This window comes from Plecotus auritus, assembly GCF_963455305.1.
Source record: "Plecotus auritus genome assembly, chromosome: 13".
NCBI classification, from domain to species: domain Eukaryota; kingdom Metazoa; phylum Chordata; class Mammalia; order Chiroptera; family Vespertilionidae; genus Plecotus; species Plecotus auritus.
The window spans coordinates 31,914,484-31,938,626 of NC_137779.1; the positions used below are offsets into that span (position 1 = coordinate 31,914,484).

The 24,143-nt window shown below is 55.8% G+C and overlaps 2 protein-coding genes across 4 annotated transcripts in view; both read right to left on the reverse strand.

Annotated features, from left to right (window-relative positions):
* The window catches only part of GOLGA3 (golgin A3), a 31,607-nt gene extending 28,283 nt beyond the window's left edge, over positions 1-3,324 (reverse strand). The window contains exon 1 of one of the 2 annotated variants that reach the window (XM_080650384.1): positions 3,024-3,324. The gene's annotated coding sequence lies outside the window, so the exon portion shown is untranslated. The remainder of the gene's footprint in view (positions 1-3,023) is intronic. The other variant, XM_080650383.1, reaches the window with a different exon arrangement.
* Positions 3,325-4,245: 921 nt separating this feature from the next.
* On the reverse strand, positions 4,246-23,831 carry CHFR (checkpoint with forkhead and ring finger domains). Of its 2 annotated transcripts, none has more exons than XM_080649544.1 (17): positions 23,481-23,831; positions 21,022-21,121; positions 18,402-18,511; positions 17,548-17,607; positions 17,232-17,438; positions 15,442-15,606; positions 14,987-15,146; positions 14,000-14,154; positions 13,751-13,913; positions 11,615-11,757; positions 9,937-10,053; positions 9,434-9,517; positions 8,859-8,929; positions 7,871-7,958; positions 7,334-7,441; positions 6,841-6,913; positions 4,246-5,460 (listed from the first exon to the last, which is right to left on the reverse strand). In XM_080649544.1, exons 1-17 carry the CDS (start codon positions 23,611-23,613, stop codon positions 5,418-5,420), a joined length of 1,980 nt encoding a protein of 659 aa, XP_080505670.1. In that variant the 5' UTR covers positions 23,614-23,831; the 3' UTR covers positions 4,246-5,417. The 2 variants fall into 2 exon arrangements, with proteins under 2 accessions (XP_080505670.1, XP_080505669.1); XM_080649543.1 differs by having other exon boundaries at positions 9,937-10,056; positions 23,481-23,815.
* Positions 23,832-24,143: the final 312 nt, after the last annotated feature.

The following is a 24,143-nucleotide window of genomic DNA, read 5'->3' on the forward strand; positions in this document are numbered from 1 at the left end:
TGGCAACTGGTTATTGCTTGTAAAGTGGCTGAGGATATTCTTGTTTGTTTGTTAATCCTCACCTGAGGATATTTTTTGCCGTTTTTTTTTTTAAACATATTTTATTGATTTTTTACAGAGAGGAAGGGAGAGGGATAGAGAGTTAGAAACATCCATGAGAGAGAAACATCGATCAGCTGCCTCCTGCACACCTCCTACTGGGGATGTGCCCGCAACCAAGGTACATGCCCTTGACCGGAATCGAACCCGGGACCCTTCAGTCCGCAGGCCGACGCTCTATCCACTGAGCAACACCAGCTAGGCTGCCATTTATTTTTAGAGAGAATGAAAGGAAAGGAGGAAGGAGACTGAGAGAGAAAAACACTGACTGGGCCCCTCCCACAGATGCCCCTACAGGGGCCGGGAATTGAACCCAAAACCCCTCGGTATGAGGGCTGATGCTCCAACCACTGAACTATGCCAGCTAGGACACGGCTGAGGATATTATTGCCGAGTTTCCTCGTCAACATATAAGGTGTCAGTTGTTACTCATTCTGCGAGAATGTTGACATTTACTTCCTTTAAAATATGTTTCAGCCCTGGCTGGTTTGGCTCAGTGGATAGAGCGCTGGCCTGCGGACTGAAGGGTCCCGGGTTCGATTCTGGTCCAGGGCACATGCCTGGGTTGTGGGCTCGATTTCTCTCCAGCTTACGAATTCCACAGACGTTGGGATGAGTCAGGCAGTGGTCTTCACAAGGAAAGCGGACACAGGTGTGCCTGCTTCTCCAGGGGCATTTACTCGGAACATCTTCTTACCCTGTCCTGTGAACAGGCGCCCACGGGGGTTGGCGTCACCTGCTCTACCCAGGCAGAATGGCTAGTGATGGGAGTACAGAGACAATACACACAGTGAGTCCGGGGAAGCCTCCTGGACAGGCTCCGGCAGAATGCACAGGCTCCGGCACGACCCCACCAGCTCAGCTGTGAGAGCATGGGCACGCTGCTTAACCAACTCTCACCAGGAAGAGGAAGAGAGAAAGAACACAACATTTTGCCAGGATTAAATGCAATAAGGCACAGGGTCTTTCCCATGCCCTCAAAAATGGCTATTATCGCCGAAACCGGTTTGGCTCAGTGGATAGAGTGTCGGCCTGCGGACTGAGGGGTCCCGGGTTCGATTCCGGTCAAGGGCATGTACCTTGGTTGCGGGCACGTCCCCAGTGGGGGGTGTGCACGAGGCAGCTGATCGATGTTTCTCTCTCATCGATGTTTCTAACTCTCTATCCCTCTCCCTTCCTCTCTGTAAAAAATCAATAAAATATATTTTTTAAAAAATGGCTATTATCATTACTGTTATTTCCTTTCCATTGTTGCTTGTCAAAATGGATAGGTACAAACCAACTGAATATAGTCTCTTAAAAGTATATTGCTACTTAAGGCAACCGGCCAAAAAAGGGGGGCCACTTTGAATCTAAGTGATGTCATGATTTTTATTTCCTTTTCTCACTATACAAGATAGAAAGAGCTCTCATTCCTGTAAAGGGTTATGTTTGTAATATTAAAGGAATAATTAAAAAAACTTTTATGCAGAAAGTAAGAGAGAGAGAGAGAGACAGAGAGAGAGAGAGAGACAGAGAGAGAGAGATAGAGAGAGAGAGAGAGAGAGAGAGAGAGAGAGAGAGAGAAACACTGATCAGTTGCCTCCTGCACACACCAGGACTGGGGATCTCACATGCAATCCAATCCAGCCCAGCTGGTGTGGCTCAGTGAATGCGGGTCAGTCCCCAGAGTGGGGTGTGCAGGAGGCAGCCCAATGATGATGATTCTCTCATCACTGATGTTTCTATCTCTCTTTTTCTCTCCCTTCCTCTCTGAAATCAATAAAAATATATATATTTTTTTAGAAAAAAAAACCCCGCAATCCAGGGATGTGCCTTGTCCTGGAATCGAACCCACAACTTCCAGCGTACGAGGCGACACTCCAACCAACTTAGCCACCTGGACAAGGCGACAATTCAGAATTTAAAAAAACAAACAAACCACGAGTCACCTGTCTATGGCTTACAATGTCCCAGTGGCTTCAATCCCACTGACCATGAAATCCAAGCCTCCCATCATAAACGCTGGAGCTGCACCCTCTCTGGCCTCTCCTCCCAACTGCATCTTTTCCTCCTTTCTCATGACGCCGCTGCCCCATTCCCCACCTGAGGACACCAAACTGACTCCTCCTTCGGTCCTCACACTTGCTGTTGCCTCTGCCTGAAACGCTCTTACTCCACAGCTTTGCAAGGCTCGCTTCCCGTCATGGAGACGTTGGCTCCAAAGTCACCTCCCCACCCAGGCCTCCCAGACCCACCCAAGCACCAGCCCATACTCCCCGCAATCACCTCACTGGCTGTCCCTATCCCTCCAAGACGTGAGCTCGGTGAGGGCAGCGCACAGTGCCCGGCACACCACTGACACTCACCGAATACCTGCCGGCGGAAGTCGGAGCTGTTCACCTGCTCCATTCTAGTGACAATGCCCGGCCCACTCGCTCTGCAAAGTTTCACCGCCCCGGGAAACGCGATGGCACCCAGGTGGAGGGAGAGGCAAAGAGACACCCGGATTCTGTACACCCGGCCTCACACTAACCACGCGACACCATGTGACGCCCGTCATCCTGACAGCACGTCTGTCTGCCCAAGGGCCCAAGCGCTGCCCGAGGTTCCCGTGCAGCGCCCACAGCCACTGCGGACACCTTTGCCCCAGATCACGCCCCGTCACGCGCAGACAGAGTTCCGAGGGCCTGAACGAAGGGCCTTTCACGAAGCCAGCTGCCCCGGCACCTGCACTAGCAGCTTCCGTGCCCCCGGGCTACCAAGGGTGCGAGCGGGGCTGGCACGGGGCGTCGCTACCTCGAGAGGAGACGCGGCCCGCCCTCGGGGTCCGCCCAGGCCCCGCCACCCCTCGCCCGTCCTCCGCTCCGACCACGCCGTGACACACGGAAGCCCCGCGCCCTCCCCGGCGGAGTCCCGGCCTGGAAGTTTTCCGCGACCCTCACCCCGGAGCTGAGGAACCGCGGCAGCAGCCCAGCCCGGCTGCTCTAGCGGAGACGTGGCCGCGCCAGAGGCGGGGTCGGGCGCGGCGACGGCTTCGGCCCCCCCGGAAACAGCCTGTGCGCGCTGCCTTCGTTCCGGAAGAGAGAACCACCTCTTCTCGTCAGCAGCCGCCTCCCCGGCTGCAGGGCCGGCATCGAGCCCCGTCACAAGGGGCTCGAAGCGGATTTCAGAATATGAGTTTGGGGCTCTTCTCCGCATAGAAATGCAGTGTCCCGACTTGCAGGACCAACTCCGACCGGAAGCAGGGCACCTGAGCTTCCGGTGGAAGTGGCGTGTCCGAAGCTTCGGCCCCGCCCAATCTGTCAGACTGTGGGCGCGGTCACCCTCCCCCGGCGGGGCCCGCTGGGGGCGTGGCTAGCAAAGGCGGAGGCCAGACCGTGGGCTCCCGGGTTCCCCAAACCGCCCAGCGCGCCAAGAAAAATGAATCCCGCTTCAGAGCCTAGCAGCGTTTCAAACACACCATTGTTGGCAAATGGCAGGCTAGGTCTTTTCTTTGCCTACGGATGTCAGACTGTCCCCGCACTCTTTATTAGAGACGGTCCTTCCTCCACTCGCTTTGACACATTTGTCAAAAGCCAGTTGGCTGCTTGTGTGGGTGTTTCCCGGGTCTCTGCCCTGTTCTGGGATCTCCGAGCCCATCCCAGGAGCTTTGCAGAGAGCTGTAATACCCGGAAGTATATTGTCATTTTTCCTCATTGTTCTAGCTATTCTGGGACTCAAGCCCATCATATAAATTTTAGAATGAACTTGTCTATAAAAATCCTTCCTGGGATTTTGATAGGAATTAGAACAAAACTATAGAACTTGGGAAGAACTGTTAGCTTTACTATGCTGAGCCTTTCAGTCCATGAACATGGTACGCCTGTCCACATTAGGTCTTCTTTGTTTTAGGCATATGATACCAAAAGCACTTACCTCTGCTGCAAAGGGCACACACTTGCAACGAAGACAGAACATAGCCGGTGGCTTCAATGTGCATCACTAGCCTGTGGCTCCTTCAGGTTGAGGGACCTAAGAAACCCTGTGCCTTTGGGGTGCTCAGACCGGGGCCTGAGGGCCAGCTTGGTGGACTCTCCTTACCAGAAAGTAGTAACGAGTGAAGCCTACAGCCACCTGTCCCCGTGATGGTGAGGGGCACGTCCTAACTAACACTAGAACAGACATGCGGAGAGAGAAACAGATGCGGCTTGTTTATTACATGTGGGAAGGCAGACTTCTCTCACACACACTGCTGCTTCTCAGTCTGTATCAAGAGCAAGACAACCGTTGTATTCCTGAGAAGCAAAAAGGTTACAATTCTGCAAACAAACATAACAGGTGATTTTAACAAAAAATAAAGAACATTTTTTCTTCGACAAATAACAAAACTTCAAGTATTATTCCAGATGACAGCAAACCCAACGCTGGAGGACAGGGCAAGGACCAGTGGAAAAAAGGCCCCTCGTGCTCGTGGTGGGAAGAGACTGCTCCAGGGAGGTCGTAGTGCCACCAGGGCTGACCTGCACCTGGCACTTTGGCCACCCATGGCCACGGCCCCACAGGAAGGAATGAGGAACAAGGGGACACTGGGTGGGGCCCGCAGCTATGCTGAGGGAGGAGCAGCAGGGCCAACACTTCGCTTCCTTGTGTGCTCAGGGTGGAGGCAACCCAGCCGGCCCACGCCTGGGAGGGGCCGTGCACTGTCCGGGTCCAGGGTTAGCAGTTCTGGACACCAGGTGACGTTTTTTATTAATACAGAGAAACACGCTTATACGCTTTCAATACCATACTACCCCAATTTTAGTCAACTTGTAAATTATATAAATTATATTACTTGTGCTATAGTTTGTGGCATTTTAAATCTTACTAGAAGGTAAGCATCAACCCTATTAAAACAAAAAGCATGTAAGAACCGTGGGTTTCCCACGGGGCACTGCACAGCCTGTAAACCTTTTCCTTAAACAACAGAACGTTTCTGACCGTCGGTCCTCTCTCTGCCATGGAACTTTTCTTGAAGAGAGATGTGCGTTTTAACCATAGTGTGGGGAAGGTACAGAGCAAACCTGCTCAGCACCATCTCAGGAGCGGGGACGGCTGGTGGCTATTCTGGCTGAAGCACTTCGGGCGGCCCCAAGCTCAGCGGACAGTTGTGCACCCCAGGCCTCCCAGGCCGCTGCTGGGCCTCACTGAGAGGGTCTCCTCCACAGACAAAGGCCCCGGAGTGCTGGATGCACAGACCCCCGGCATGCCCTGAGGGAAGTGTAAAATGCCCTTAAAATGTTCATATTCAGTATTTCCTGAAGCACGCTGTCATTGACCCCTGCACTTCCAAGCCATCTTGGTGCATCCTCAAGCGCTTAGTTCTTGAACCTCGTCTGTTCACAGATATGATTGAATTTCCTGTGGGGGGAAAGCAGTCCAATTACAAGAGACCAGAGAATCATTCAAGTAAGCCAATTCCCAAACTGCCCAGTGGACGATCACACGAGCAATGGTGTGCAGGGGGGCTCACAGCAGCGTACGTTGAACACTATCACAGAAACTAACCAGAGGACGCCTTCTCGTCTCCTTTTTAAACTTTAAAATAGAAATTGCAAATTTTAGGTAATTTTCTTGGAGAAGAGACTCAAAGCTGCGTGTTCTCAGCATCCCCGGTTTAAAAGTGGAGGTGAGCCCGGCCGGCGTGGCTCAGTGGTTGGGCGTCGACCCAGGAACCAGGAGGTTGCTGGTTCAATTCCCGGTCAGGGCACATACCCAGGTTGCGGGCTCGAACCCTAGTAGGGGGCATGCAGGAGGCAGCCCATCCACAATTCTCTCTCATCATGGATGTTTCTCTCTCTCTCCCTCTTCTTTCCTCTCTGAAATCAATAACATCATATATATTTTTTAAAAAGTGGAGGTGAGCTTAGCCCTAGCTGGTTGGGCTCAGTGGAAAGAGTGTCGGCCTGTGGACTGAAGGATCCCAGGCTCAATCCCCAGTGTGGGGCATGCGGGAGGCAGCTGATCAATGAGTCTCTCTCACCATTGATGTTTCTATCATTCTCTCCTCTCCCTTTCTCTCTGAAATTAAAAAAATATATATATTAAAAAAAAAATAGGAAACATCTGGTGAGTAACCAATTTAGTGCGAACAGTCACCCGCTCACAGCACCAGCGACAGACCCAGTGTGCAATGGCACGCACACGAGCCAGGGGCTTGGGAAGGATGGTCTCAAGTGACCATGGCCACTGATCTGGAAATGAGTCGGCTGGGAATGACAGCTGTGCTTACGGGGGTGCAATGTGGAGAACATTTCGATGCAAAGTGTTTCACTACATGAGGTAACAGGAGAGCACAGTTCCCAATGACAACCCTACTTTGTATACCATGTGACTAAAGCAGTATGTTTATAAGGAGACTAGAGGCCTGGTGCACCAATCTGTGCACGGGTGGGGTCCGGCCAGCCTGCCCCGATCGGAGCTGATTGGGGCCAATCAGGCCAGGCAAGCCGGGGGGGGGGGGGGGGGGTGGGCCTGCGGGTGTCCGGCCGACCCCGCCCCCTGGTTGAATTCCCAGTCGAACTCCCGGTCAAGGGAATAATTTGCATACTAGCCTTTTATTATATAGAATACTAGTTGGCTAGTTCATAAACATCCCTAAAAGCTGAGATATCAACTCGTCCAAACACTTGAAAACTTCAGTTCGGAGAACAAGGTCTGCCTCCCTTAGGCCTGTCAGCCCCCTCCAGCCAAGAGGCCCCGAGCGGACGCGGCCCCGCCCAGCAGCACAGCAGCACTCACATCGCGTGGTGGGCCTTCACCTGAGTGCGGCAGTTGCGGCCCCAATAGCAGTCGGGACGGGAAGTCACAGCCGCTAGGAGAGAAAAAGCCCACAATGTATCACATGTACACCCCCATCACACGCGGCTCGGGGAGCTCACCCGGAGCCCCAGAGAGAAGCTGCGGCTGAGAGGCAGCACTCTGCTGCGCATTCCGCTGGTTTCCTCGCCCCGTGCCAGGAAAGGGCGAAAAGCTCACTGAAAACCCACTCGGGAAGGGAGGTGGCTCCAGCTGTCTCTAGGGCGTTTTGTGCATCTTGTTTTAGAAACCCACGCCACAGCCAACGCCCAGGGCCTGAGCTGACACCAGGCGGGCGATGGCCCTGACACAGCATGGTGCTCAGGCAGCCTCTGCCAAGAACACCAACGAAGCCGGATAGGGTTTCTACCTATTATGCCGGAGCATAGCAGCCACAGAAAACAGAAGGGAGATGGGAGGGGAGGGGGTCCCTCACCTGGCAATTCAGAGGCCTGAATGTTCTGCCGATACTGGTAGGCCAGCTCCCGGAAGCTTCGCAGGCCGCAGCAGTAGCACAGCACGGTGCTGCCCGTGACTCTGTAATCTGGAAGAACACAGCCTCATGCGGGCATGGCCAGATGTCAGGAGCATCAGTGTCCAGAACAGCAGGACATACGTGGCCATGCAAACCCGTGGGGAACTGACACGCTGATCCATAAAAGGAGAGACAGTGAGCTAGAGGTTTGGGAAATAAGAACAAAACCAACCCAGATGCCAATTTATTTCCTTACTGCAAGACAAGTCCCCTGGGATTAAAAACTTGAAGGATTTTTTAAAATCCAAAAAAGTGCTAAAGAAGAATAAACATAACTTTTCTCTTGAGCTATTTCCAAGTACGTCACAAACACCAAATGCGCGTCGGGAAGGGCCTGTAACTTTTGAGTGCCCACAGCAAACATCACAAAGGAAACCGTGCACGGAAGGTGAGAGCCAGGGACCATGGACAGCGCCAACGTTCTGGAGAGGAGCTCACCGGACAGGAGGAACACACCCCTCTGCAGAGCCACCAGGCTCTCCGTCAGCACGTTCTTCCACGTCAAACCCCTGGCGGCCAGGTAGTTCTGGGATGGGGAGACAAGGGGGACGGGAAAAACACGAGTGTGGACAAGGGGGTAAATGGCTGTAAAGGCCCTCAGAGGCGGGTCAAACCAGAGAAACCACGGCAGGTGTTTGCAGAGGGCCGCTGCCGCCTTGACGGGCCTGCTCCCATGACCATGGCTTAGACCAGCCGGGAGAGCCGGGCACCAGGCCACGGCCCAACAGGGCATCACGCCCACAAACCAGTGCACAGGATGCGTGTCCAGATGCTCCTTCAAAGCCTCCGCAGGCAGCCGGCTCCCAACCCGCCAGTGCCGTCACGCATACTCAACCCCTCTGCAGGGCGTGCCCAGCACAGGAGCGTGTGCCACCGACCTCGGCCGGAGCCACCACAGTGTAGCCACCGGCCCGTGAGCATGGGACCAGGAAGCTGAGGGTCTGGGTCCGCATTCTGCCCTTCGCACACGGAGCTGCTTGGCTCCTGCCAGGCAAACCCACAGGAAGGGCCATGTGCTCATCCACCCAGGACAGAGGTGCCCAGGGGCGTGCGTGCAGGTGAGAAGGTCGCGGTCCTGTGGGTGACGCTGCACGGAAATGGGGTGAAGCTAAGTCCTTGGCGAGGGACTGATGTGCACATTGAAATTCTAAGAGCCGGGCTCGCCTCCTGACACGGGGAAGGAGTGATCAGAAAGGAAAAGAGCCATGAAGAAGGCCCAGTCCACCAGGTCCGGCGGTGCGGGCCAGCCCACAGACCCTCAGCATGGTAAGCAGTGGGACACACCTGGTGTTTGGAATACGGGGAAGACAGACATATACCAACAGGGTGCTGACAGGCAGCGGTGGCGTGAGTCAGAAAACGCAGTTATTGGGGTAACTGAGAAAGTTTTGGGGAGGCCTCCTCGGCCCTGGCCTGACCCACGCACCTTCAGGATGTCGGACTCGTAGTTGTTGTTGTTCAGCACACCGTCCAGACACCTGTCGCCCAGGTGGAGTTCTGTCGGGTGGAGGGAAGCAATGTTACCCCTTTTATAATGTTTCACCCGACAGCTAAGATAACCACACTTCCTTCACCACAGAGTCTACAGAGAACAAAAAGCTCCACGACAAAGTACGACTTTACGCTGAGAACACGTGCAGTGACTTCCGTTCCCTCCCTCCGGACGTGCCAGCTCTCCAAGTCCCTCGGCGCCTGGCTGCCATCACAGGTCTGAAGGCTGCAGCCAGGCTGTGCCTCTTCAGGGGCGGGGATCCTTGTGTGTACACAAGCTTCCTGGCTTTGAACTCAGGATCCCCCGAATTCTCCTGCTATTGCTTGGTGCTAAGCTAACACTTTTTAATGGCAAACCCATGCAGTGTTCAGGAAAAGGCCATTAATTTGTGGTGACCTACAGTGGCTTTCTCCTCCTCTGGCACACAGTAGACCATGCCACCCTGTCCCGCCCTCAAGTGCCCCAAGAGAACATGCGGGGCTGAAGCGACCAGCTGAGAGCAGTGTTACCACAGAAGGGGGCCAGGCAGCCGAGGCAGCCGGTCCGGGCGCAGCCCCAGTACAGGTGACAGAAAGGCTGCAGGCAGACGGCACCTGTGGGGACAGCACCGTCACCAGGCAGGACACCTCAGGGAGGAACGAGGCAAAGGGCCATCAGGTAAACGACAAACTCGATGTCACGGCAACCCCCCCAAACTCTACATCAAAGCATCGCATTTATCTACCAGATTTGAGTGACGCTGACGGAATGACTGCAGCCCCGGTGTGGGGACAGAAGGACGACGCAGACTCCAGAAAGAGAACCAAACCCGGAAATGCGTGTGTGGTGGGAACAGCCTCACAGTGTGGGGAAGGCTACACAGGGACCGGGCTTTGCAATGGAACACAGAACTGCGTGCTCCCTTCCCACCACACACAGCGTCAACCATGCTTGGGACCCTGAGCCTGAGGGACACACAGGCGAGGCTTTGAGGTGGGCGGTCCCCCAGGCAAACACGCCCCCCGGTACTCACACTGCTGAGGGGCGATGCGGGGGTCCTGCTCACGCTCTGCCCTCCGGTCGGGCATGGGCTGGAAGCAGCAGGTGCATATGGCGTGGCTTCCTTGCAGGGGGCACACGTAATCCTGGGCTGCTGAACAGACAGGATGTTCGAGGCGGGGTGTCGGGACACAGGCAGAGGGAGCCGATCAGAAAACGTCTACTGGGGTGGCTACAAAGTGCACACGAGGACAGACAGACCTACACAAACACCCAGGGAGAAGTCAGACCTATTCCCCACGGCAACTGGCAGTCTACCGTGGAAACGGAGGAGTCTAAACAGACTAAACACAACCAAGATTTCAAAGGTCACGAAGGTTTCCTGCCATTTCCTATAAAGAAAGGTCAACCTACAGAGCACACAACATAGAACAATAAAGTGGGTTTTATGTTTAATCTCAGCACCCTCCCAATAAACAAACGACAGGCCTGGCAGCAAGACTGCTGACCCACCGGACACTGTGCGCACGTCGCGCACGGGCGGCACCCACGGGCTCTGAGCACGCACACTTGCTCCAGGCCCTGTCCCCGATGGGGACGTCTGTCTTCCTTTTGTCACCTGGTGAGTGGCCGTCAGCAGGTGACCGAGCACTGCACTGTCCATCCCTGTGCACGTGGCCTACAGGAAGTCACCGAGAGCCACGGCACGGCATTGTGGCCGCTGGTTAAGAATGTGGCTCTGGCCCTGACCGTTTGGCTCATGGACAGACCGTCGGTCTACGGACGGAGGGGTCCCAGGTTCGATTCCGGTCAAGGGCATGTACCTTGGTTGCGGGCACATCCCCAGTAGGGGGTGTGCAGGAGGCAGCTGTTCGATATTTCTCTCTCATTGATGTTTGTAACTCTCTATCCCTCTCCCTTCCTCTCTGTAAAAAAATCAATAAAATACATTTAAAAAAAAGAATGTGACTCTGGCCCTGGCCGGTGTTCGGTTGTTAAGAGTGTCAGCCTGCGCACCAGAGGGTTGCGGATTCAATTCCTGATCAGGGGCATGTACCTGGGTTGCAGGTTCAATCCCTGGCCCTGGTCAGGGTGCGTGTGGGAGGCAACCCATTGGTGTCTCTCTCACATTGATGTTTCTCTCTCTCTCTCTCCTCCTTCCCCTTCCTTCCACTCTGAAAATCAATGGAAAAATATCCTCGAGTGAGGATTAACAACAACAAAAACAAAGTGGATCTGGTCAGTGACCTCATGATGGGCTTGAGTGGACAGTGTCCACGAGGCTGGGTCCTTGTGGGGCCACAACCCAGATTCCTTGTGTCCACGCTCCCGTTCTGGATGCCCTGGGGCCCACTGGAAACAGGCAGTGCAGGGACCCAGGGTGGCTCTGGGGACACCACGGCCCGTTGCTGGGAGAGGCCAGTCTCTCACTGGAGGGGCCCACGTGTGATGGCCATTTGGCTCTGGCAGACAACACTGGGAACACCAGCTGCCCGAGCAGTGGGCTGTGGGGGCCGAGTGTGAGAATCAGGACTGAATCCCCAGGAGTGTCAGGAGTAGAGGCCCAAAACAGAAATGAGAAGCAGCAAGCTACGAGAGGGTGGGACCACTAGAGGCAGAGGACAGGAGAGCAGAGAGGAATCAGCAGAAACGCCAGCCGCCTCCCGAGGGGTCGCAGCAGAGCCACAGCAGCGAGGGCACGGCTGTCTCACCTGTCGTGGCGCTGGCAGATGTCGAAGGTGTGTCGCCAGAGGCCTGCGGTGGCCCCTGCTCGCTGCCTGGCCCCGAGCAGAGCAGGGGCGTGCCCACCTGCCTTCGGTACTCAGGGCACTGTCTGCACACGACGTACGGCTGGCTGCAAGGGGAGCACACAGACCTGAACTGGGGCTCAGGGACGGCCGCTCTCAGGGGAGTGGGAGGTGGTGATGGACGAGGCCGATGCCCGAGCCTGGCAGTGCCCTCCCTGCTCCTGGACCGCGTCACCACCTCAGGCTCAGCCCTGTAGCATCTGCTGTGGCCCAGCGAGTGCTCTGGGGTGAGCACCCCACTGTCCTTGCTCACCCCCGAGCAGCAGCAATCAGAAGGCTCTGCTCTCTGCCACCTCCCAGCTCCCCTTTCTGTACCGTTTCCAGAGCCCCTGCCCCTCAGCTGCTCTTAGAGTCCCGAGGCATCCTTCGCCCACCCCTCAGTTTGCAAGATGTCCCAGGGGCACGGCCACTCAGTTCCCACAGGGAACAGGACACGCTCCCCAAGGTTCGATGCTGGGCGAGCTGGGACCACATTCAGAGGCGCTCTCGGCCCCCCAGGGTACGCAGGACTGGCACCCTGGCCACCCAGGAAATGTCTGCACGTCGTTACAGTCAGCAAAGGCACCCTGGCGAGCACGGTGTCCTCGGGAGCCTTCCCAGTGGCCAGCAGGGCACCCCCTGACGTCCCGCAGTGCAGCTGAGCTCTCCCACGGCGGGCAGTGAGAACCGCCCACGGAAGACGCTCAGGGACCCTGGTCTCAGCCTGAAAACGCCTCCCTGGGCCTGCACCAGCAGCAGGAACCAGTGAGGGAAGAGTGGGTCAGACCTGACTAGGAAAACACAAGCCTTGAGAAGAGGCTCAACCTCGTTCACCGGGAGCACCCGCCCCCGCCAGGGCCTCTCTGCGGGGCACCCGAGGACGCCCAGGTCAGAGTCCAGCGAGGCCCCTCCCGCTCAGACTCTCGCCTAACGGGCCCCCTTCCACCGGCTCCTTGCTGGGAAATGACTGCACACGAGCGTGAAACACCAAGGGCAGGAACCCCTGCAGCACTGCTCCCGAGTCAGAACATCGGAAGACCAGTCGTGCGCACGGTCAAGTCACGTCTAAGGGCAGCCGTCCTACTTCGCTAAGAGAGGAGTGTTCATGACACATAGGTGAATGGCCAGGTGGGTAAGCAAGGTGTTTGCACTGAAGGAATTTTTGGTTTTGATTTTGCTTGATTATTATTTGCAAGGTTTTGTGAAAAGAAATAAAGAAAAATAAATTTGGGGGCATTGCTGTCTTTTTAACTATCATGACCTGGAGTGAAAATTCAGACCCTGGCCTTTTGGGTCAGGAGCCCCAGCGTTCTACAGCAGATAAAACACAGTCTCCCAGAATGGCATCCGCTTGCCCTGGCCAGGTGGCTCAGCTGGCTGGGTGTCTGTCATCTGATGCACCAAAAGGTCGCCGGTTCAATTCCTAGCCGGGGCTCAGGCCTGGGTTGCGGGCTGGGGGGCTTGCACGAAGCGGCTGATGGATGTTTCTCCCTCTCCCCTCTTCTCTCTCTAAAAAGCAATAAACTTCTCTTTAAAATAACAAAAACCGAAAGTGCAGCCTCTCAGCCAGAGACCGTGGCCGTTCTGCATTTGCATCTTGACAAGCGATACATGTTGGAACTCACGCTGCAGACTCTATGGTCCTGGACAAGCTAGAGACCTGTGCTTCCGTGGGACAAGGAACATGTTCACCCGCCTGTCACGGCCGGTGAGCCCAACGTGCGAGGAGAAGCCAGCAAGTGGAAGGGTGGGGGCCACTGTGGCCATCACCGCACAGAGCTCAAACCACGGCGTGCTGCACGTCAATCGCATCTCAATAAGCTGGAATCAGATACCGACAAGCAAGAGCAGGACAGAAGGCTCCATGTACACTTGGGGAAAAGCAAGGTGCTGAAGGAGGCAGGGCAGCCGATGCCCCTCCCCGTCACGGAGCCGGGAGCTGCTCTCCCTCGAGCCGGGGAATCAGTATCCAAAGTCACAGGCAGGAAGCGAGCCCAGAACAGCGGGGAGATGACCGCTCAGGGCAGAGCCCCCCCCACTCCCTGCCAGGCGCAGGCTCACCTCACATCCGAGGATTCGCTGTCCACATCGGACAGGTCCAGCAGGTCCTCCGAGCTGCCCTCCTCGTCCGAGAAGGACCTCCTGACTTTGGGCTGCAGCATGTCCTGAGTGATCTTGTTCCTGGTGGCCATGCTCCGCACATCTTCCTCGCTGCGACTCTTGTCTGGAATTCAAAGGACACAGCTCTGCTGGCGGGCGGGCCCTGGGGACACACCCTGGACCCCGGGAGCTGGCGGCTGCCCCACTTGCCTGGGTGCTGGAGAAGGTACGCCTCCACCAGGTTGTTGAGGATGTGGTTTTTACAGATCCGCTCGACGGGGCAGCGGCACGTGGGGCACAGCGTGGAGCGCTCCATCCAGCCCGAGTAGCAGGCCGCGCAGAAGGTGTGCATGCAGGGCTGCAGGCTGAGCGCGAGGACAGGCCTTCAGACGCCCCTGCACAGCACTTGCAGGTGGAGCGCCTGCCCGCCCGCCCGCCATGGCAGCCCCGTCCCCAGGGCACGGCCTGCCTGGAGCTTCACAAGCTGGGACGCCCGGTCACACACGCTGCCTCTTTCCCCAGAGGAGGACGTGGCCCTGCTCAGGCTGAGGGCCCGTAACAGAACAGAAAAGCAAGACCCCCCGGTCCCCGAGCTCTCGCCTCAGCAGGGCCTGGAGCCTGTGCTGTGTGCTGCCCACAGCTGGCAGGTCTGCATCCTCCGTCAGGGACCGGGATGGCGCCTGACTCCCACATACCCCCTGGGAAACGGCCCCCACGTGAAAACAGTGTTCAACCTAAGCTACTCTCACTCGGTCCTTGTTAATGAAAAGAAACGAGAGGCCGTGTGGCCGTTCTGGTCCAGGAGGTTCCGAGTCACACTGTGACTTCAGGGACTGGACGCTCGGAGACACCAGGCACAAAGGTGTGTGTTTCAGCGGAAATGGACAAGCTAACTCCTCCCCGAAGCAAAGCCAGGAGTGAGGGTTCTCCGGAAGCCACTCCTGGGACCTTCGTTCTACGTGAGCTATTACGTTTCCTTAGCCAGGTACAGTTCACCTGGCCTCCATCTGAGGTGGACCCACCACTTAGGTAGACACGATCGTGTCAGCCAAGGCCACCGCCACATTAGTCGGTAGCCTTGGCCACCGGGGCCAGGTTTTCGGCTTGTTGGCCACTCAATGATTACATCAGTGGACCCGACCCCAAACGCGACCCCGAGCTTGCTTCCTCCTCGGCCCGGCCCTCACGCGCGCACACCTCACGCAGTCATGCAGCAGGTCCTGGCAGATGATGCACGTGAGCGTCTCCTCCATCTTGTCAGGCTTCTCGGCCGCAGCTCGGACCTCCTCGAGGGCGCTGTGGGTGTCCCTACCCTGGTCTGCGACCAGCAAACGCAGTTTCAGGTTGGGCTCCTCATCTGCAAGAGAAAGGGACACTCTGTGACCGTCACAGCCACGGAGGGGACAGAGGCGTGCTCCTTTAGTTTGACGAGTTTTAACCTGCAGGCAGAACAGTCCTCGCTGGTGTTTGGAGGGCGTTTTTAACAAGGCCCTGACGTCTCCCGTTGCAGTACGCTCAAGTTTTGTTTTAGAAGAACAGTTCCAAGACGTAAGAGAGATGTTCGGGAGACATGGCTGAGAGCGAAGGCCCAACTGTCCGGCAGCAGCTGTGTCCACTATGATTTCTACGTAAAGAAACCGGGAGACTCTGACCTCCTCTCATTCTCTTCGTAACGGGCTCCGGGACCTCCTGATCCTGCGGTTCGGGTGGAGGAAGGGATGCTCCTTCCCTGGGGACAACTGTCGGGATGCTGGAGGGCTCATCACTGGTCACGGGCGCACCACACCCTTTCGGGGAGACGCTGGCACCTCCGGCAGCTGTCGAGAGACAAGTAGGAAGCGTTCTGATCCGCCCCCTCGGCGTGTGCTGTGTGCCCGTCACTGTGCTCCTGGAGCTGGGCGCACGGCACATCCACAAGGAGAAACGCAGACATCCGTGACGGGGATCAGTCGGACGGTGCGTCTCCCCGGGGCCACTCCTCCCGCCTAGTCACCATGGAACCCACACCGCCGACCGGGAAGTTCACGTAGAGACCTTTCAGAAGAGGTGTAGGAGGACCAGACCAAGAGGGATGGAGAGTGCGAACTGTTTCCCAAGGCGACGAAGGAAACAGGGAGAAAGCTACCTCCTGGGCAAAGTACTGTCTTCAAAAGCAGCAGCGGAGTCAGACAGTGAAATGAATCTGACAGAACGGTGAGAACCCTTTCCAACGACCTTCGTCTGGTCAAGACCTCGTTTATGGCATCAGATTGTAACACGTATCTGGTCTGTGACATTCAGATGGGTGTTGTTATTTTTGGGGGAAACCGGCCTACTGCAGCTGGAAGAAAAGGTTAGACTTGTTCTGGGAACCAATTATCTCGTACACCAAGAGAAGAAAAGGGGCGGCTCCCCGGGCCGGGTCCTGGCTCCGACTCTTACTCGGGCTTCTCACTCAAGAACGAAGGCCATGATGCTGCTCATGGTGAGAATTAACAGAAGTGCTTGGCACCTGCCCCGGATTCAGCATGAGCCTTTAGTATTCAATGCAGTTGTTTTGCTAGTAAACACTTAGGCACACAAATGGGAAAATTTGCCCAAGTGTTCACAATTCCATCTGAACAATTTGCTTACAGAAAAGCTAATTCTAAAGATAACGCGGAAGAAAAACACGGAAGAATCGCTGCAGATGTTAACATGTGTAGTGTGATGTGACGTAGGAAACCAGTGCTCACGAGCGCTGTATGTCGTCATAACACATCACACTGCAGCTAGACAGTCTGCATTTTCTCTAGCAATCAGGGAGGTAAAGAACTCATGTGTTAGGACCCAAACAAGTAAAGCTGGTTTGAAATAACACGCTTCTCCAGATGAGCCTTAAAGCACGGTGCTCACTGAACGGAAGCAGACACAAAGGCCACCTATTGAGGATCCCGTATATGTGAAATGTCCAGAGGCAAATCCAGGGGCCGACGCAGACAAGCAGTTGCCAGGAGATTGTGAGGTGTGTGAATCATAGCCCAACAGAACTTCACAAAGCCCCACGGCTCCACAGCCTCTGACCTTCGGCATTTCTCCTGGGGCCGGAGCAAGAATACTTCTTGCCCAGAAATCTTTTTTTATTTTTTTATTTTATTGAGTTTTTACAGAGAGGAAGGGAGAGGGATAGAGTTAGAAACATCGAAGAGAGAGAAACATCGATCAGCTGCCTCCTGAACACCCCCTAATGGGGATGTGCCCGCAACCAAGGTACATGCCCTTGACCGGAATCGAACCTGGGACCCTTCAGTCCCCAGGCCGACGCTCTATCCACTGAGCCACACCGGTCAGGGCATTACTACCGAGAGCCTGGTGCCCGCTGCCCCCTCAGAGCTCCTCGGCGGCTGTCTCTGTCTCAGAACAACATCAGCCAAGATGGGTAAACAGAAACGATCGGGGCCACCTCCCAAGACCCCCATCTCACCGGAGCTGGAGGGGGGCTCTCGCCCTGCGGGGGGCTCCATGGAAGAGGCAAAGGCCGTGGGGAAGAGGTCCGACGTGGACGTCGATGGCTGTGGCTCCTCGAAGAACGCCTGAGTGGTGGGCGACGGCGGCAGGCCCGGGGGCTGGTCCCCTCGCCCTGCCCCTGAGGTATCTTTGGTCGCGTGGAGCACGTTTTCCTTTTCGGCTTCTGTGAGCACAAGAGCAGCAGCAGGAGCCGTCAGGGCTCAGCGCCGCGGCTGTCCACGCCAGCAGGTGGAGCGGCTCCTCGCGCCGGTCCCTGCTGTGATCGCACTTACCAAAGGAGTCCCGGGCCACGCCTTGCTCTTCATTTAACGCCTCGTAGCGGTACGCCACGTCTAAAAGGAATGAACGCGGTCAGAGCAGCGTCGGCCCGTGCACCAAGCCAAACTCATCTTCCCCTTCTCTTCCCTCCAGCCAGCTTGTCCTGCTGACTGTCTTGTCTACTCAGCCACTGACAACGTTCACCCGTTACAGGGATTACAAAACAAATGGCCCAAACATCCGAACCAACTTTGAGCCTCAGGAGAACACGTCTGGAGTCGGGAGGCCGATGAAGGGAGGCACAGCACCTGCCGAGCAAAGGGCCTACGCTTCCTGTCCCTTCTGTGTGGCCAGGGCCGGCTGGGATTCAGCTGCAGAAACCGAGGGATCACCCGCCCCTCCTTTCTGTTTTGGGAGAAACCTTCGAGAGAGTCCTCCGCTCTCCTTGCCCAGTATCACGCTTCTTCTGCAGACACAGACACGCCGAGCTGAAAGGCCTCGTGGAGCCCAGGCGGAGCACCGCTCTCTCCTGTACCGTCTCAGGGCCTCCCCGCCCCGCTCTTGGTCTTACTCCCCCAACGCAGATTTCCTTTATTCTGCACCAAACCCAGCCCCGTTCCCTTCTCTCCGTGGCTGCCACAGAGGTTCACGGTCATGACCCCGGGGGTCTGTTTTGAAGAAGGCCTGGGGCTCAGCCGGCAAGGTCAACTCCCCCAATCTTGAACAGACACTACCCTCACCAAGAACCTCCATAAACAGTAAAGAGCGAACACGAACGTTCCTACAGGAAAAGGCTGCTTCAACAGACTCTTTCCACGAAGCACCCCGCCCACGGCAGGTCGTCCCCACCCAGCGGGCTCCCTCTTACTGTGCTCTGGCTCGTTCTTCCTGTACACCACGTAGATGACGTCGCCCGTCCGCAGAGGACAAGTCTGCTTCTTAACAACCTTCAGCGTGTTGATCACCGTGCCGTTGGTGCTGCGGAGACAGCAAAGGTGCAACTTACCCCGCCGAACATCACTGGAAGCTACACGTCTTCTTCCGCCACCATCAGGAAGCAGGTCGATCCTGCCCCTTGGATACGTGCACCGCTGTGCACACTGCAGCAGCGTTCACAACAGCCAAGATGTGCAAGTACCCTGCGTGCCCACCAACAGGTGACTGGCTGTCGTACACAACGGAATGTGACCTGGCTGTGAGATGGAATGAAATACTGCCATTTGCAACAACGCGGATGGACCTGTGCCGAGTGAAATAAGTCAGACAGAGAAAGACAAAGACTCTATGATCTCACCTATAGGTAGAACCTAAAAAAAACCCCAACAGAACGGAGTCCCTAGAGTGGGAGGGGCTGAGGGGCCAGTGGAAATAGGTGAAGGGGATTAAGAGGTACAAACTTCCAGCTACAAAGTAGGTGAGTCACGGGATGGAATGTACAGCACAGGGAAGCCAGTCAACACCACGTGACAGCTGTGCAAGGCGACAGCTGGTGCCCAGGCTTATCACGGGACCGTTTCATCATGTACATAAACACTCAATCACTACGACGTACACCTGAAACCAGCAAAACACGGTGTCACTTTTAGGTCGATAAAAACTAGCACCTTGAGAATGGTCAAACACTCAGAGGAACGATGCAAACATGTAAGGAGGCAGAGATGCCAGGGCCACCTTACAAATCTCGTGGGGATCGATGTCCCCTTACGGGCAGCCCAACCGGCAACCAGTCTGGTCACGTGTTCAAGCGTTCTCGCGTCTCTGCTGTTCCAGGGCTGTTTTCCTCCACCTGCTCCTGGTGGAGCCTGGACTTGCGCCAGCAGCTCCGGCGCTGCTTTCCAGCTTCCCACCTGCCTCTGCACTTAGCTCTGTCCACAGATCAGCCCCTCCCTCCAGCAGCCACGACCTAGGTCAGCTCATTAGCGGGCTGTCCGCCGCAGCTGGGGTCACTCCATGCGGTCAGGACACACTGCTGGTGGGAGAGGGCCAGTTGGCAGGGACAGACGGACAGGAAGGGCTTCCCTGAGGACTCCTGAGTGCAGACCTGACAGGAGAGAAGGCCGCACCACCAGCCACACGGCAGACAGTGCGGGCTGTGCGGTCACGCCGTCTCCATGCCCATTACTCAGCTCTGCCACTGCAGTGTGAAAACAGCTCCAGACAGCATGTCACTGGAGGGCTGCGCTACGTCCCAGGAAAACCTCACTTAGAAAACCTGGTGGCACAGTCACAGAACCGCCAGGGCCTCCACCGCTGAGCTTCTCGCCATGCTGCATGCTCAGATCCCCCTAAGTAACCACCTGATTTCACTCTGCTGCTTACCCCCCTGGTGGGACAACACCCCACCGCTCACAGGCTACCGCGTGGCCATCGGGCCTTCCTGCTCTCATCTCCAATGCAGATCTGCACCCCCCACGCAGGGGTGCACTGTGCAGAGCACCCCCTGTCCCTCCAGACCTCACCAAGGAATGCAGCGGCTCTAAGAGCTGGAAAGGGCACTTCAAGATCACGGATTTGTGTTGCTCTAAGCCAGTAATTTCACAGTCATTTGTTACAGCAGCCACAGGAAGCTAATACCTCATACAGCCCACGCAGGAGAGCCGGACCTGACGCAGTCGGGGGGCTGCGGAGGCAGCGTGCTCACTGTGATGAGATGCAGACCCCACCTGCCCCCTAGGACCAGAGGGACAAGAGTGCCAGGCTTCCAAATAAACACCAGTTCCTAGTCTTTTGTCCCTGCAACCGTCAGTTACCGAGGAATCTCACAGAGCCTGACCTTTACAAGAATAAAAAATTCATCTGGTGGGAAACACGCTCTCAGCACACGGCCACCCGCACCAGTTAAGAGAGGCACACTCTGACCCAGCGTCCCGTGCCATGAACTTAGCCCAAGGAAAGAGTCAGACAGGCATGCAGACAGGACATCAATGCAGCGTCACTTATAAGAAAAGTCAAAGTAATACATCTCCATCCGTCATTACATAATAATAACGAAAGAGATGAGATGGATGTAGACGACCCACAGGTCAAGCACCGAGACACTGAGGAGAGGAGGTACAGCCGGACACAGGGCAAAGGCCATCAGTGCAAAGTATTTATGTGCTTTCCGTGGGGGGCGGGGCTCTGGAAAGCTTCTCTCTTTTACACGCTACTTACGTTGTGTAAGAATTCCTACGATAACATTTTTATTTTCTTAAATTTTGGGGAAAGAAGTCTAACTTAGGTAGGTTTGTGAGAACCCTAAATTTGTCCCCGACTTTTAGGTCTTATTTCTCAGATATTTTTGCTATAATTGGAGTACATCCAAGAAGGGTCACAGACACCCGAGCAGCCCACCCCCGGAGAGCAGAGCGCGCACTTCCTGAGACCCTGAGGCCTGGCCAACCACCACGGTAAAGAACACCAACCCCCATTCCCTCTCCAGTCATTGCTGCCCGTCAGGTTCCGGAAGCGACGCGATGAAAAGGAAAAGCAGCTCACCAAGAGCTTACCTGGTATCTTCCAGCAGCACCTGACCAGATTTCTCATCCCAAGTAATTTTACAGTGATCTCCAGAGACCAGCTTATTGCCAGGAAACGAAAGGTCGCAACCTAAAACACAGAAGGGGACCCCTCAATGTGACGGTGGGACCATACACAATACTGCGCTTTGCTGATCCACAGAGAGCAGGTTTGCAGGTGAGTGGAAATCAGGGCCCACGGTGTGCGCATTTCAGGAGACAACGCCTAAACAAGAAGGTGCAAAGAAAAGTTCCAAAGGATTGAAGTGTTGATCCCCAATGCAGAGGGACAGGGACCGATTGCCCATTAGGGGGTAGGACACCCTATCAACACCTCCCGTGAAACAGCAACAGCTTCTGGGTGAGAGTTTTACAACACGCACACATATGCAGCTGGCCTGATAAATATTAAAAAATACCAAGGGGGGAAGAATACCAAGGGGGTTAGTTATGCAATTCTTCCGTATGCTAACTTAGTCTTTAATTTCTTCTCCGCATAACCTAAGTTTCACAAACCATACAAAAGTGAAGCAATGGCAAAGAGTCACATAAAATATGACTGAGAAAATGACCAGAGGCACACATTCATGCTTAAGGAAATTAAAAAACAGCCCTAGCTAGTGTTGCTCAGTGGACAGAGCGTCAGCCTGCGAACTGAAGGGTCTGAGTTCGATCCCAGTCAAGGGCACATGCCCGGGTTGTGGACTCATCCCCATTAGGGGCATGCAGGCGACAGCCGATCAATGATTCTAACACTCTCCTTCTCCCTTTCTTTCTGAAATAAATATATATATATATATTAAGAAAAAATTAAAAACAGAAGGGAGATGCAGCTATAGCTAAACACAACCCCTCTCTCCTCGTTAAATGCAAGGAGAAAATTCCTCAAATGCTTTGTGCTGTCCTTACATCTAAAGTATAAAAGCTCCCAGTACAGCAACTTTAGGTTTTGCTGGAAAGATGAAGACATTCACTAGAAGGACTCCTATCAGGAAGCAGATTAAGTCAACAACGCGTTTTGCTCCTTGCATTACCATGTGAAACGACACTGTGATTCTGTGTTACAATAACAATGGCTAACATTAAGTGCTAACTGGAAGCCAGGCCTCTCCAAAGCGCTTCGCACAGGCGGTCTCATCTAACCTCTGCCGTGACTGCGAAGCAGGCAGGAAGGCACAGAAAGGTAAGTTAGGGAAGTGGTCGGCAAACTCATTAGTCAACAGAGCCGCGGTTTGCCGACCACTGCGTTAGGGCAGAGCAAATGAGGCGGTGATGCCTGGTGTTCGAACCTCAGCCGTTTCTCTCCAGGGCTCTGGTCTTCACCAAACTTCCAATAACATCAAGTAAAGACAATTAGTTTGTTTTTCAGAAGTTTCTAATGTTATGTAAGCACTTCCAAAGTTGTCAAAAAATTAACTTGATACTGGGATTTAAGACGACCAAAAACAAAACAAAACAAAACAAAAAAACAACCCAAAACAAACACAGCTGCACGTCCATCATAAGGGATAAAACGAAACCAAAAACATACGCTTTTAAACAGTAATCTTCCTCATTCTCTCTTTTTTAAAGTATACAGCCAGAGTGATCATTTATTTTCAGACAAACTAAGTTTTTGTTTTGTTTTTTTGCCTGATCAGTGCACTTCTCTCGCTGCAGGAAAGCTGCAAGGGTGTCAATGACGCGAAGGATGGTGGCTGAGGCCTGCAGGGCAGGAAGTGCGGAGGACCGGGCACCTTCTCCCGGCAGCGGCGGGACCTCGTCTTCCCAGGTCACCGGACCAACACATCCTTCCATGGCTATGGGAGCTGGGGCTGGAGATCCTTTCACACAGGAGGCCCGCAGCTGTACATCTCCCTGCAGGCACTGCTTTAGCTGCATCTCACCCGTTTCGGCACCTTTCCATTTTACTCACCTGGGCTATCCTCTAACTTCCCTGCGACTTCCGCGGCCCACGGGTTGGTGAAGAGCGCGCTATTTAAATGCCCACAGAGCTGCGCCTTCCCAGCTACCTTCCTCCTCCCGGTGCCCCATTCCCCCGAGGTCAGAGGAGGTGCTCTGTGCAGGAATGGAGCTGAGCGACTGCACCCTGGGGACGAATCCATGCGCCTCCTCCATCCACCAAGTTGTCCCCAGGGTTAAGCAATCTGCGGGAGGCACTCGGAAGTGGCTGGGCGCACCCCAGTGAGTAAATAAATGGCCGCTCTCACGGGAAAAACTGGTCCGCACGGCGCCCCGCCCAGGGCCTCCCGGCTCCCGGCTCCCACCCCCGCCCCCCGTCCCCCGTCCCCACGCCGAACCCGGGTCCCCGTTCTCGACCCCACTCCGGCCCCTCGCCCCAACCCCGGCTCCCGTCCCCGCCCTCCGACCCCACCCCGGCCCCCGGTCCCCACCCCGGTCTCTGGTGCCCAGCTCCCGTCCCCACCCCGGTGCCTGGCCCCGGCCAGCACCTCTCTTCCGCCCGAAGGTCCACTCCCGTTTCCGCAGGAGAACATGTGGCTCGTCCTCCTTGGCGCCCAGGCGGAGGAGCCGCCCCCACGGCTGCTGCGGAGGCGGCTGCTCGCCTTCCCCGGGCTGCTCCATCGGATTCACATCTGTCGAGACTCAGACCCGGAAACGTCGGGACGCGCGGCTGCCCGCGGCTCCGCCCCGTGGCCTCCGGGTCTCAGCGCCTCCGCCGCGCCGCCTTCCGCGAGTCACCCGCCCGGCCTAGCCCCCGCCCCGCGCCGAACCCGGAACCGGCCGCGCCGCCGCCGCCGCTGTCAACAGACATCGCGGATTCCTCAGCTGATCCGCTGGGCGGGGCCCGCGGCTGCGATTGGCTGGCCGGGGTGCCCACAGAGCGCGGCGGCTAGAGTGGACGCAGGGGGCTGGCGGCGCATGCGCAAGTGGCAGGCTGCGGGCCTGGACGCCATCTTTGGTGCTGGCCGGGAGGTCTGCGCCTTCGCGGATCTCGGCTGTGTGGCAGCCGCCCGCGCCATGTTAAGTCAGGGCAAAAGGGCGGAGTAACTTGCCCATTGAGCACCTACAGGAATTCTCCAAGCCGTGTGGGAAGTGCAGAGAAGCCCGCGAGATTCAGCCGTTCACATTCCCGGGAGAAAAGAGTCGTGTTA

What these genes read in the sequence shown, in the direction of transcription:
- CHFR (XM_080649543.1), bottom strand. Translation starts at nt 23,613, where the DNA reads ATGGAGCAGCCCGGGGAAGGCGAGCAGCCGCCTCCGCAGCAGCCGTGG. An exon ending in GAAGAACGAGCCAGAGCACA is followed by an intron (nt 17,608 to 18,401) that starts GTAAGAGGGAGC and finishes CATTCCTTTTAG; the next exon opens with ACGTGGCGTACCGCTACGAG. An exon ending in CTGCTGCATGACTGCGTGAG is followed by an intron (nt 14,155 to 14,986) that starts GTGTGCGCGCGT and finishes CCTCGCGCTCAG; the next exon opens with CCTGCAGCCCTGCATGCACA.